General features: G+C 44.5%; 1 protein-coding gene across 1 annotated transcript in view; it reads left to right on the top strand.

Moving 5' to 3' along the window:
- DNAH8 (dynein axonemal heavy chain 8) overlaps positions 1–14,455 on the top strand; it is a 13,985,216-nt gene that overhangs the window by 5,469,818 nt on the left and 8,500,943 nt on the right. The window contains exon 36 of the mRNA XM_085610239.1: positions 10,127–10,326. Coding sequence (XP_085466365.1) covers positions 10,127–10,326 — 200 coding nt within the window. The remainder of the gene's footprint in view (positions 1–10,126; positions 10,327–14,455) is intronic.

Genomic DNA, 14,455 nt, shown 5'->3' with positions numbered 1-14,455 from the left:
CCAATTTGGATGATGGATGGTTCTTTTCAAATCAGCACCCCATCCATTTTCACAAATTTACACTGTTCATGCTAATAAAAATAACACAACAGTCCCTTTAGTGTATGCTTTGCTGCCTGACAAACAATCCTCTACGTACACTGAATTTCTGTCAGTAATAAAAACCAAAACCATGAATAAAAGTCCTGCAAAAGTAATAATTGATTTTGAATTGGCAATGTTTAGTAGAATTACAAAATGATACCCTGAAACTCAAATCCAAGGATGTTTCTTTCACTTTTTGCAGGCTTATTGGCGTAAAATTCAGAAATCATCCTTGGTTGAGGACTATTTAGCAAGCAGCAAACTTCAGTTTGAATTAAGAAAACTAACTGCATTGTGTTTTGTACCACCAGAGAGAGTAGATGAGTACTACACTGCAATTACCGTCTCAGATTTTTTTACCCAAAATGAAGAAAAATTGGCACCAATTCTAAATTATTTTGAGGATACATGGATTGGCCATCTAAGCAGGTCGGGCCGCAGGAGGAAATCCAAGTATCCTATAGAATGGTGGAACTGCTATTCAACCTGCTTGGAGGGTGGTGCAAAAACAAACAATGCCATTGAGGGATTGCATAATTCATTTAATAAAACTGTTGGTAAACATCATCCTAATCTTTATAATTTTCTGGAAATTTTGAAAAAGGAACACAGTTTCCAGGAAATGAGACTAGCGCAATCACTGTCAGGTAGTCTGAATCCACCGATTTCCAAAAAAAAGCAAAGAAATGTCCGAGAGACTATTGGCTAAACTTCAACAATTTACGTTGATGGTGGCTTCTGACTACCTTGACAATATTGCTTACATTTTACATTACTAAAAAAAAAACGAACATCTTTAAGTAATTACTTGTCATTTTTTCATCTAACAACAATTCATTTGGAATTTTTGAAATTATTTTTCACTAAAAAATGGAAAGTTGGGGTTCCTACCTTTAGATGTCTTCTGTTTTTTCAACACAATGGGACTGCGAAATAATCCTTGAGTCACCATTGGTCAACAACTCCTATAGCCACAATCTTTTCCCGAATCATTTTTTTCTTTTGAAAAAAAAAACCTCCCAGAAAAGTCCTTTATTGTCCCCAAAAAACTTAAACCATGAAAATAAAACTACATTTGCCTCATTGCATTGCATAACTGCAATCTCCTTTTTTCCACGAAGAGTTTTGCATTGTTCATTTGTAAATTTGGCAATTTAATTTGCCAAAATCTATAATGAGAATGCTTTTTGAAGAATAAGGGGCCAATTCCGATCCGGATCGGAAGGGCACCGAACGCAATCCGAAAGGAAAAACTACGCGCCTCATGCGTGTTTTCCACCCGACTCGTACAGCTGTACGAGCTAGCAAGTACGATGCGAGCTACATGAAATTCACCGACCGACTCGTTTCCGGGTCCGAACCGCTCCATACGTCTCGGTCGTAAGCTAACCATTGCGTGCAATGGATGCCATTCACGACCGAGCCAGTACGATGCACGCGTCGGACAGCATGTGCGAGCCGGAGTGTCCGGCTCGCAAATTGTCCGGGTGGTTGCCTTTAGGGGTCGGCGTTGGACCCCCTGTCACACGCAGCTCTACGACTCGGACACAGGGGGAGACCCATGGGTCTCCCCAACACAGGCATGTACGGTGCGGATGGCACCGATGCGTACTCACTGTAGGAGGCGCACTTTTCCACGACGTACCCATTCAGTCAATGGGAGCCCATGTACGCGTCGTACGACTGGCTCCCATTGACTTCTATGGGAGTCCCACCGAACCGAGTCCGACAGTATACGGCCACATCGTACTCGCTCGGTCGGACTGCAGGACTCCGGCTCGGTCGGAAAACACTCCGGATCCGGCTCGGTCAGAGTGCTTTCCGACCCAGATCGGAATCGGTCCCTAAGATGTTAAAAATGTCAAACTAAAAAAAAAAATGAGTACGAAAAAAAGGCAACTATATTAGCCTAAATCCTTTTACATTCCAAAATGTTCCATGATATGCACTCTTCCGTCAACCATTTAATTGTGCATTATACGTAAAATAATCTTCAAAAGCATCAGGCTTTGCTGATCTCCATATTTTCATTATTATATTTCAAACATCAATTAAAGCGCATTTATTCCCAACGCACGACAACCTGAAAAAAGAAATGCCCTTAATTAGTGTTTCCTCTAAATTAAATACCCTTATAAAAACGAAAAGCATTCTTATACACTTACTAAACTAAGATATATTTCTTTTATTGAGAAACCATTCACGAGGAGAAAATGCTATTGGTAACATGCATCACTGTAAAAAATCGGGTAAACTGAGCATTACACAAATACTAAGCCCGTTTAAAAGGTAAACACTTCCCTCAGATTAAACTTTACATTAGAGGTGTCCACCATGTTATACTCTATAAAAATAAGTTTCATCTTACCTGTCTGCAAGTGCTCCGTCATCTCGTCTTCACCGGAAGGCAATGCAGTCTGGAAAACAGAGGAAAACGATCTTGTGCACACGGCAGCAGATTCAACAAAAATATAAAACGGACATAGATTTCCATTCAAAGATATAGTGAAGCGTGAGAAAATGAAATTATGCTGTTTTCAAAGATCTCTTAAAAACTCTACTGCAACAGTTTTTAATAATTACATTTTTGGTATGATTTAGTTTAAAAAAAAAACAGCACATTATAAATAAAAAAAAATTTAAAAGCAAAAATGGCTCTGATTTTATTTATTACCTGGAAAAAAAATGAGTGTATATTGTGTTTGACAATATTATCTTTATGGTTAGTTAAAATTGTTATTGTATTATATTATTTATTTATTTTTATATTTCTAATTTATCAAATTGACTAATAAAAATTTAACCAAGGTATTAAATTGGTTTACAACCCATTTCTCACAACATCCTAAGATCCAATTCCTAGAGTTAAGATTTTAGCATAAAACATACACCCCTTAAATAATTTTTAAATTAAAAAAAATATTTATTAAATAAATGTTATAAATGTAATTTATAAAAAAAAAAATGTAATGTAATACCTGGGTAATAAAATGGTTACCTGGGTATTAAATTACGTCCCCACCCATTACCCCTATCATCCCTACATCCCGTCCCTAGAGGTAAGTATTTATGATAAAACATACATCCCTTAAATATATTTTACATTTTAAAAAAAATATACATTTTTTATTAAATATATTTTATAAATATTTTTTTTTTAATGTAATACCTGGGAAATACAATTGTTACCTGGGTATTAAATTACTTCGCCAGCCATTACCCCTATCATCCATACATCCTGTCCCTACAGGTAAGTTTCTGGGATAAAACATATATTTTGTTTTAAATTTATTATATATTTTTATATTTCAAATTTATAAAAATGAGTATTAAAAATGTAACCAGGGTATACAATTAGTTTACAACCCATTACTCACAACATGCCTACATCCCATTTCTAGAGGTAAGTTTTAAGGATAAAAACATCCCTTAAATAAATTTGAAATGTAACATTTTGTAAATATTTTTTTTTAATATATTTCATAAATATTATTTTAAAAAATTTAATAACTGTGTAATCAAATTGTTACCTGGGTATTAAATTGCTTCCCCACCCATTACCCCTATCATACCTACATCCCATCCTTGGAGGTAAGTATTTAAGATAAAACATACATCCCTTAAGTTTATTTTACATTTAAAAAAATATATTCTTTATTATTATATATATTTTAAAAATGTAATACCTGGGTAATAAAATTGTTGCCTAGGTATTAAATTGCTTCCCCACCCATTACCCCTATAATCCCTATAAGTAACACAATTCTAAAAAACAAATATTATATTAAATATATATAGATATGTATAATAACATTTTCTTTAAATTATTTAATACCTGAGTAGCAACAAAGTTACCCAAGTATTAAATTACTTTCCAAACCCACTGCCACTGAGAAATAAAATAAATACCTAGGTATTAAATTACTTAACAAACCATTAACCAAATCATACCTACATCCTGTGGCTTGAAAAAAAAACATTGATACAAATGATTGACCTACCTGAGAATGCCAGAGAATTGCAAAAGACGCTGTTATGACTTCACTGTTGATGTGTAATATCACCTTAACATTGACATTATTGAGACGCTTTCCCCACGTTCTACAACTAAGCAGGATGAAAGCAGACTACGTCCAGGGTGCAAACGAGACGTAATGGCTGACATTGGCATGTGACGTTGCCTGCCAACATGATTGCAGAAATTCCTTTCCAAAGGTATGGAGGCTGAAAAAGATTGACGTGCCACAGATTAATGTGAACATTAGCAGTTTCACTACTGCTTATTTCGAAATTGTGATTGGGCAGAGATGAGTGACGTAACACTCCAACTCTGTCGAATCAAAGTGAAGATGAGGGGTAGGGAGGCGGAGAGACAACTGTGATTGTTCGTTGTGAACACTTCGTTGTTCTGATAAGTCGTGGATCCGACCTTCGTGGTTACAGGACTTCGTTGTATGTGATTCTTCGTTGTTCACACTTCGTTGTTACGGTAAGTCATTGTTCAACCTTCGTTGTTTAGGATGTTTCCCATTTGAGGCATTACCACTCTCCTAGCGATACCAAGTTTAGGATATCTGGCCTTTGTGTACAGGAGTCCTTCCGCCCACTAGTTTCCTGTGAGAACCACTTACATCACTACCTTAATGTGCAGACGCTTTCTGTCTCAGGCTTTCAAGAATGGGACAGGTTTTTTTGTCCCTGGCATAGATCATCCCTAGAAGGTCTCCCTGGAACTAGGAGCTCTACCGTGTAAGGCCCAGGTTCCTTAGGTTGTTACCTCAAGTGTTGACAGGTCTTTTCCTTGGGGAGAGGGGACCTGAGCTTGTGTCTGTATTGAAGTTGGTTTCCCGGCTTTCCTTCCTTTTCTATTAGAGGTTTCTTGGACAATTTTTCAAGGTTCCAAGATCTCTTTTTCACCCTGGGCTTTGCTCTGGGCTCTTGTTTTTATGCAAACCTACTCACGTATTCCCAGCATGGCAGCATGGGTTCTCATCTCTACCTCAGCCCATGCTGAGCTCTACAGATCATTTTCTAGAAGACATTTGACTGGTATGGCTGAGGACTCTGCTACTTTCTTTTGGCCAGTAACCCGTCCCTATTCCAAGGTCCCCATAGCCATGGGGTGAACCTTGGTGATATTCTCAGCATTCATAATTGGATATCAGTTTTTTGGTCACCACAGTGACATTTGCACCTCAATCTCTCAGTGTGTCTACCTCAATCCTATATGTAAGTGACTTCTGTCTGTATTTCTCCAGGTGGCTGGGCCAGACATCTAGGGTAGCCATATTCACCCCGCCCACTGAGACTAAAATAGAATAAATATGCTCTCTGACCTAGTCAGGGCACACCAGGGATCCCGTCTGGAGACTCGCAACCCATGCAGGTACTGCACTAGGGGGAACCCTTTTAGGGTAGAATACCCAGTTTGTTGTCCATTCTGCTTACAGAGATGGCCCCAAGCCTTTATGGGATCCCAGTTTTTACCCTGGGGCACAACCTTGGACTGGGAAGAGTCTCAGGCCCACTCTCCTGAACAGGTTTTTGTGAACCTTTAGAAGACTCCTTGGGTCTTTCCCCTTTATGTTCCACATCTTTCCCCTGGGAGGGGACAGTAACCCCTTTCTTTCGGTCACCTCCACTATGGGCTTTTCTGGATACCCTTGTTTTGACCCAGTGGTCAACCTTCTTCCCCAACTCCTGGTGAGAGACTAAGTCAGTAGGTATTGATGCAGTTTCTCAGATGTACAATTGCTAGACAGATACTCCTTAATCAACATATTTTAGTTTCCATCATAATCTTGCACCTTACTGCCAGAGCCTTGCATCACTTTTGCACCATGAAGAGTGGTACATGTGTGACGCAGGGCTATGTATCAGATTATGCAACCACCCACAGTCACCCTGCTGGTTTTGAGTGGCCTCATAAATATTGAGTAAGGAGACACAGCCCAAATTGCTGCATTGCCTTTCTCTGTGCTCAGGAGGCGCTCCATGGGCATTGGGTGTGTGCTTCCACACAACACCTGTGGTATTTGATGCTGCCCCAATTTTACTAAATAATGTAAACCAGGTGAAGCGCAGAAACCTTACGCCTCCTGAGGTGAGGTGTAACGAGGAGAAATATCTTTATTACTCCTTGTTGTTTCCTCTTTCTATGTGTGCTGCAGTCTGCAGCACAGATGGGGCATATTTGCAAGCCCCTATCGCCTCGGGAACGTCACTTTTTCTGACTTTGCTGTGACCATAGGCGCTTCACCTTATTTACAAGGTGGCGTGTAGCCACCTAATGTGGCTTAACGCCTCCTTGTAAATAAGGCACCCTTTAACGTTATACTTAGTGGGCAAGGGATGGGCAATGCGTGTTGCAGTGGGCGTTTAGTCGCAACACCCATTGATTTTGATGCCGCCCCATTTTTACAAGGGTGGCGTAAATATTGGGCAGCGCCAAAATTAAGACCAGGGAAAACCTGCTCTTAACATGGCAAAATGAGGAGAAATGTTTAGTTTCTCCTATTTTTGCTGTTTCTATGTGTGCTGCAGTGTACAGCGCACATAGAAACAGCAAAACGCCATACATTTTTGTTTATGTGCCGTAAGGTGTTCCTTCCAGCACCTAAACAATCATTTAAAGAATGACGATTTGCACATTCTATGTGTGCTGCACAATGCAGTACACATAGAAGTTTCAAATCACCATCTCTGATTGTTTATGTGCATGAAGGAACACCTTCCTGCACGTAAACAATCATTTCCTCAACGCGGGCACCCTTGCACTATGGTGAAAGGGTGCCTGTGTTGGCACTAGGCAGCTATATTTAGTGCCAGTGCAGGGAGAAATCCAATAGTGCACAGTATTTTTGTAAAAACAGCACAATCCTGCATTTCTAAAGTGACGGAGTGCGGCATTAGCTATTTTGGAGATAACCCACGCTCTGCCACTTTTTTTGTAAGTATACCCTATAGAGATCGGAACACGCCTCTTTGGATGGTTTCTATGCACCGTGGTGCATGGCTGCCTACATTGGCACTAGGCAGCCGTAAACAACACCAGCGCAGGGAGACAGGACAGGAATGCACCGTATCGCATAAATATGGCATTCCTGCCCTTTCACTTTGGCGTAGGGGAGCGCTGTAAGGAGACTCACTGCTCTGCCTCATAAATCTCAAAAATGAGTGCCCTTGTGTCTTGACTAAGAACTGAACAAGGTCTACCCAGGATTGACTTGAGGTTTATTGAGTGTCCCTGAACTTGACCCTGTACTCTTCAGTAATGAGACCAAAGCCCTCAATCAGGGTACCCTTCATGAGGTCATAGGACTAAGGTTCCTCCTCATCAATTGTCAGGAGTCTATCCCTGCACTTTCCTTTGAGTAAATCCCACAGTAGAGAGCTCCAGTGTCTCTGGTGTAAGTTCCTCATTTTCAATCCCTTTTAAAGGCTGTAAACCATTTTATGATCTAATACAAAACGGTTGGGCACCGGAGGGTCCGAGGGAGCAAGTTTAGAGACCGCACAGGATTAATTCCCCCATACAAGTACATATAACACAAAAGAAATCCTGGGGTCTAATAGTAAAGAGAGAAAGGTGGTGTGTATGGTGAGGAGGTAAAACCTAATGTACGTAGTGGAGAAAGCTCCAAGACCATGGTCATCCAATCACCGTGGGTAACTAACCCCATCACATGGGATTTTCATCCCAAAGAAAATCTCAAGATCTCAAGGGGCGGCAGCGCCCTTGTATGAGACGTGAGTGCTTTGTTCTATGGGTATTATGCACTAGGAAAGAGGAATAAATCCACAAATGAGCCTGAAGTGAGTGGGGATCGCAGTGCTGATAGTAGTGAAAAAACAAGGGAAGTGTATTAAAACTAATGACGGGACGGCCAGAGGACTTCTGTGAAACAATGCCGTACCGATATTAGATTAAAAAAGAGTAGGGGCAACACTAATCTGGTTTGATCAATGAGGCAACGTGAGGGAATGTGGTCGACATGTTTCAGCCATAGCGCCTATCTAGGCTAGGCTTTCATCAGGACCTCAAAGCTACTGCAAGGAAAAAACAACAACGTGACAAAGGATATAGGGCACCCTCAGCTTGATTGTAGAGTGCAAAACTCCTCAAAAGTACAAACTGCAGGCTCATTCCAGCCCGGTTCCCCGACGGATAGAGCGGTGTTCCTTCCTGAGCGGTTGCCAGGTGGAGGTCCTCCTACCACCCAGTTTGTACGGGTGTTGTTTGTACTTTTGAGGAGTTTTGCACTCTACAATCAAGCTGAGGGTGCCCTATATCCTTTGTCACGTTGTTGTTTTTTCCTTGCAGTAGCTTTGAGGTCCTGATGAAAGCCTAGCCTAGATAGGCGCTATGGCTGAAACATGTCGACCACATTCCCTCACGTTGCCTCATTGATCAAACCAGATTAGTGTTGCCCCTACTCTTTTTTAATCTAATATCGGTACGGCATTGTTTCACAGAAGTCCTCTGGCCGTCCCGTCATTAGTTTTAATACACTTCCCTTGTTTTTTCACTACTATCAGCACTGCGATCCCCACTCACTTCAGGCTCATTTGTGGATTTATTCCTCTTTCCTAGTGCATAATACCCATAGAACAAAGCACTCACGTCTCATACAAGGGCGCTGCCGCCCCTTGAGATCTTGAGATTTTCTTTGGGATGAAAATCCCATGTGATGGGGTTAGTTACCCACGGTGATTGGATGACCATGGTCTTGGAGCTTTCTCCACTACGTACATTAGGTTTTACCTCCTCACCATACACACCACCTTTCTCTCTTTACTATTAGACCCCAGGATTTCTTTTGTGTTATATATAACCATTTTATGATGTCATCACCATCAACATATTTAGGGACAATCCCTTTGAGGTGTTTAGGATCAAAGGTTTCCTCCATATCCCTATTTATTTTGTTAATGTCACCATCCACTGGCATTAGGCCCACCTCAGCCCTTTCTCTTTCTTTAGACAGGATTTTGGCTTCAAGGGCTGCTCTATTGTCCAGTCTTGAAAGATATCGATCTTCTTCATCCAGTTTTCTAGTTCTCTGTGCCTTGAGTTACATGACGTACCCCCAGAAGGGAAGGGCATTCAAGGTTTAGAGATAGGGTAAAGAGTTTTGAATTATGTCCTCATCCCTTCTTGTTAAGCTAGGGTGGCTACTCCCATGGGAACTGAATACAGTCCCATGTTCACTGTCATTCTCCTCTTCAAAGGTGACATGACCTCTTGTCAACTGGGCTGGATCAAAGTCTGCAAAGGCCTCCTGGAGGCTTACCTTTGTAAGGTTTAAGCCAGTAGCAATGTTATTAGCATTACAGAAGGTCCTTAACTGCTGCATATTAAACTTCAGATAAGGGGTCAGGTTGAGTCCCTGCACTGTATCCTCTGGGCCAGACTTTTTTTTTTAGCACAGTTGGGACCTTTTTAGAAAATCAAACAAAAACTTCCTAGGAAATTTTTAACGCCTGACTATTACTTTTAAATTTCGTAATGCAATGTAATGGGGAACTTAACACAAGATCCTCACAGATACAATTAGAAGATTTAGGAAAAAATCAAAATTCAGCAAATTACAAAAATAATAACAAATTACTTACAATTGTGCATTTCTTAGTGAAACCACACCTATTGACCAAGTAGTATAAGAAAATGCAAGTCTCTGAGGAAGCCTCTGAGGATTGTTTTTGTGTGGGAAAGTGTCCTTTTCTGCGTATAACAGTCCTACAGGTAGCGCAGACACCCTTGCACAATACTGCAAGGGTAACTGCATTGGCGCTAAGCTGCTGAAAGATCACCAGAGCAGGGGAAAAGGCAAGAATACACGGTATTACTTCAAAGATGGAGCATTCATGTAATTTCCCTGTCACGCAGTGCTGCACAGCAAGGTGTTGCTGCACTGCACTATGTGACATTCTCATACATACTCCCCATAGCGAGTAGACTACATTTCCCATAAGTCCCTTATCTGTCGTTGAATATGCTGATGCAAAGGCAAATGATTAATTCTCTTCTTGTGCTTTATAGGATATCTGCATATCTGCTGTGAAGGAAAAAGATATTGAAGCCAAATTAACTCAGATTGTTGAAAGTTGGAATTCACAAATGCTGTATTTTTCAGCCTTCAAAAATAGAGGCGAGCTATTGTTAAAAGGAGCTGAAGCAGCAGAAACAATTACACTAATGGAGGAAAGCCTAATGGTGCTTGGGTCTTTACTTAATAACAGGTAACTTATGAAGCTCTTATGACATTCGAATTAAAATCTTGAACAAAAGAGGTGTACAAAAATCTGGGTAAGCTTAGCACAATCTCAATGCCATTATTTTTGTCAGTTGGATTTCTGTGCTTCTAGATACTGTCTGAAAAATATATATATATATATATATATATATATATATATATATATATTCTCATTATCGCTAGTTCCTCTGATGTGACTGAATGACTTGAAACCTAGGCGTGGTTGGTTTGCGAGAAGAAGGGACATGCCTCCATTGCACTGTTTGCACGGGAACTCTTCTTGACGTCACCCGCACCAGGACAATCGACCCCTTCTTTCGAGGGGCCAGAAATCTTAAACTCTGAATTCTGTGACATGTTTCAATACTGCTATATTATCAGATCATGTTCTTATGTCATAAGCATGCATCCAGTCAGTATTATTATAGCAAGTTTATTTGGATATTTCTTTTCGCAGAAGGTCATTAGGTCTCGCTGAGCCCAGCGCATGCGCAAACTCGGAGAGACATTTTGTATGTGCGCTTTTTTAAGTGCTGCTTGCTGGCCTAGTGCTTGCGTGCATGTGAGCGTGCACGGGCGCAGCCGCCATGCGCTAGGCCAGCCAGCAGCACTCAGGAGAGCGTCATCGCGATCACTTTCGCTTTTACAGCGATCGTGATCGCGATGACGTTTTAATCACTGCACCCGCGCTTTACTTTTAACGTTAAAAGTAAAGCGCGGGTGCCGCGATTATGCCAAAAGTAAAGTAATGGAAAAAACATCTATTGCTTTACTTTTGGTATAATCGCGGCACCCGCAATTTACTTTTAACGTTAAAAGTAAAGCGCGGGTGCCGATATTATACCAAAAGTAAAGAAATAGATGTTTTTTCTATTACTTTACTTTTGGTATAATCGCGGCACCCGCGCTTTACTTTCAATGTTAAAAGTAAAGCGCGGGTGCCGCGGCTGCCTGGCGAGCGCTTGTTATTTCTGCCAGCCCCTTCCTATTAGCCGATTTCCAGCAGGTCACAGCCTCTGAAGCACCAGTGGTCCTGTCCTGTGGCAGAGTACCTGACAGATTGGACTAGACTAGGCCCGCACGCCTTTGAGAGTGACCGGCCTGTCTCAGGAAAATACTTTAGGCCAGGCTAACGCTGCTCCACCATAAAGAGCCTAACTTGTTCTGGGTACTCTTACTTTCTTGCCTTCACTGTGGTCAGCTCCCTACAATGCTACAGACGGGATACAACTTTGGACAGAGTTACCTTTAAATTTCAATGATCTTCAAATGTTAAATGAGGTTGTTGGAGGCTAAATTGGGCATCTTTACAGACTATTAACTTTAGAAGAAACAAGAGGCTTCACATCTGAAAGAAACACGTTAGTTAGATTCCTCACCTTAGAATATCCCCAGGCGTCAGGCTGGGTCCGGAAAGATTTTTGTAGCAATACCCCTTGCGCGTCGCTAGGCGTCGTCTGCGGCTCCGCGTCCGTCGTTGGCGTCGTGTGCTGGAATGACGTCGTCGGAGTACTTAGACGCAGCCCTCGCATGCTGACGACAGTTCTTCTTTTTTCCGCGCAAGACAGCGCCGATCTGGGATGAGCTTAACCCTTAGTCACTTTTTGACTAAACTTTTTGACTCTTTTTGGTCTTCTGTCGACTCGACTCTGGTGCCGGTAGGATGCCTGGTTTTAAGGCCTGTGACGCCTGTCATCGACTGATGTCGGTGATGGATCACCATCGCCGGTGCCTTTACTGCCTGGGGGCCGACCATGACGCGGAGTCGTGCCTCGATTGTCAGGCCTTGACATCGAAAGCTAGGCGGGAGCGGTCCCGTAAACTTCTCGAGCTTCGGCACTCGGCTCCGCGCCGCTCTCGGTCCCGGTCCAGGAGGAGGTCCAAGGACTGATTGCAGAGCCGCAGCCACCATCATCGCTCGTCGAGCTCGAAGTATTCGGGTAAGTCGAAGCTATCCAAGAAGTCCAAGAGGCGACACCGCTCTTCGGACTCCCCTCGCCGGTCGTGTGACTCGGCTGAGGGTCAGGGTGGTCCCACCCCCGCGGCTCCGTCGGAGCCGCAGAAGCCGCGTTTGTCCCCATACCCGCCGGTCCCTGGGACTGACGTCACTCCGGCGGAGGTCAGTGCCTTCCTCTCGGCCATGAGGAGCCTGGCTCCGCCTTCGATGCCTGCCGGCGCGCCTTCGGGCCCCGCGGGTTCGACTGGGCGACCTCACGTGCCGGTGGCTACGGCCCCAGCGCCGTCGACGACTTTGGTCCCGACGCCGCAGGTCCCCGAGGGATCCAGGCCTGGATCTGCCAGCGCCGGTCGACCTCACGCCGCCTCCTCCGCCGGCGCCGACACTGGTTCCACCTCAGGCGCCGTCCCCGGACGACGCCGTTCCCTGGTTTAACCCCGGTCCGGGCCAGACGCTGGCGCGGCGCCGCTTGATGCCGCATCCGACGCCGATGGATGACCACTTCATCTACCGCCCGGCTCCGATTATTCCTGCTGTTTATCAGGAATCGGATGACGGGGGCGACTGGGAGGGGTCTGAGGACCCTCTGGCCAGACAGGCCCAGCTTTCACAGGACTGGGCAGACAAACTGGGGGATGCCAGTGGTCTGGATATCTCCCCGGACGCTGGTTTCATCTCTCCTCTGACTGTGGCCTCGGAGGAAGGTGCAGCTTTCTCAGTGGTGCTGCGCAAGGCCTGCTGTGGCCGTGAGGGCTAACATCCTCACAGAGGTGCTTCAACCGACAGCAAGCTCCACAGAACCTCTGCTGCAGTTCAATGAGGCCCTCATCGACGTTCTGCGGGGCACCACTTGGTCCAAGCTCTCCACAGTTCCTCCTGTGGATCGGAACGTGGCGCGGCGCAGCGCCACCGCCCTGCTCCGGGCGACCCCAGTTTTCTGTCCCAACACCCCACCCCCGAGAGTCTGGTTATCCAGGCATCATCTTCCCAATCCTCCTTGCCGTCCGCTCCTCCGGATCGGGAATCCAAGAGGCTGGAATAGTTTGGGAAGAAGCTGTTCTCTTCACTCAGTTTGGGTTTGCGATCTTTGAACACCGCTTACCTCTTGGACCATTTCTCCCGCTCCCTGTGGAATGCGGTGGAGGACGTGCTGCCCCTGTGTCCGGAGGAGGCCCGGACACGACTCACCCAGTCGATTGCTGACGGGCGAGATGCAGCACAGCAGATGTGCACCGGGGATTGAGAAGCCCCAACCCCAAGCACCATCTGCACCGAAGATCAGCCCTCCACACTCCACGAGTCCTGCATGGGGCCCTTCTGCATTTTCCTGCTTGCCGCGTCTGTCCGGTTGCTTGCCCGTTGGCTAGTAACCTTTGCGGCGACACACCTCCAATTTTCCACTGCTGGTTTGGCTCCTCCAGACTGGCTCCTGCTCCTCTGTAAAAGAGAAGCACCCCAGACCTTCCTGGTCTGCACCAGAAGCAAGTCCTCCATTCTTCGTGGGTTCCGCTTGCCAAGGCTTGGTGAGTCCTAGTTCGACTTTGACGCCGCCGACAGCACGAGCCTTCGTGGGACAGCTCGCCTCCTGGTCCTGGTCGTCCTCGACGTCTCCTGGTACCCGTGGCTGCTGCAACAAGCTTCACCTCTTCACCTGCAATCTCCCGACATCGCCTGGTTCCTTCCTGGTTCCACGTGGTCACTGGCTAGTGACCCAGACTCTGTCCCTTCTGCTTGCAGGTATCCTTCCTTCTTGATCCCGGCCTTGGGATCCACCGGACACTCTTCACTGACTCCCTGTCAGCATCTTTCCTTCAGGCATCCATAGGAGTCGACGACGAAACCCGACGCAAGTTCACACCTATGCACCCGCGGCCCGTGGGCTAGGTATCTTGGGTACTCCAGTGCTCATCAGGGTATTGACTATCCTAGTGTCTAGTTCTCAAGTCTCGACTTCCTAGCTACTCCAGAAGTGTCCTAAATCTTATTAATTCTAAACTGTACTATTTCTATCGATTATACGCATTACGCGTGAGTGTTTCCACTCTGCACCTGAATCCCGTGGGCCTCCCACTTCCTAACTGTTGGTAGGGTAGTGTAGCCCCAGCGATTCCCTTGGCCTAGGCCTATCCTATTTCGGTGACAGTGGTCCTTATACCAC

Source organism: Triturus cristatus, chromosome 6 (assembly GCF_964204655.1).
Source record: "Triturus cristatus chromosome 6, aTriCri1.1, whole genome shotgun sequence".
Lineage (NCBI taxonomy): Eukaryota > Metazoa > Chordata > Amphibia > Caudata > Salamandridae > Triturus > Triturus cristatus.
The sequence above is the reverse complement of the archived record's forward strand: the minus strand, read 5'-3'. Positions and strand labels throughout refer to the sequence as shown.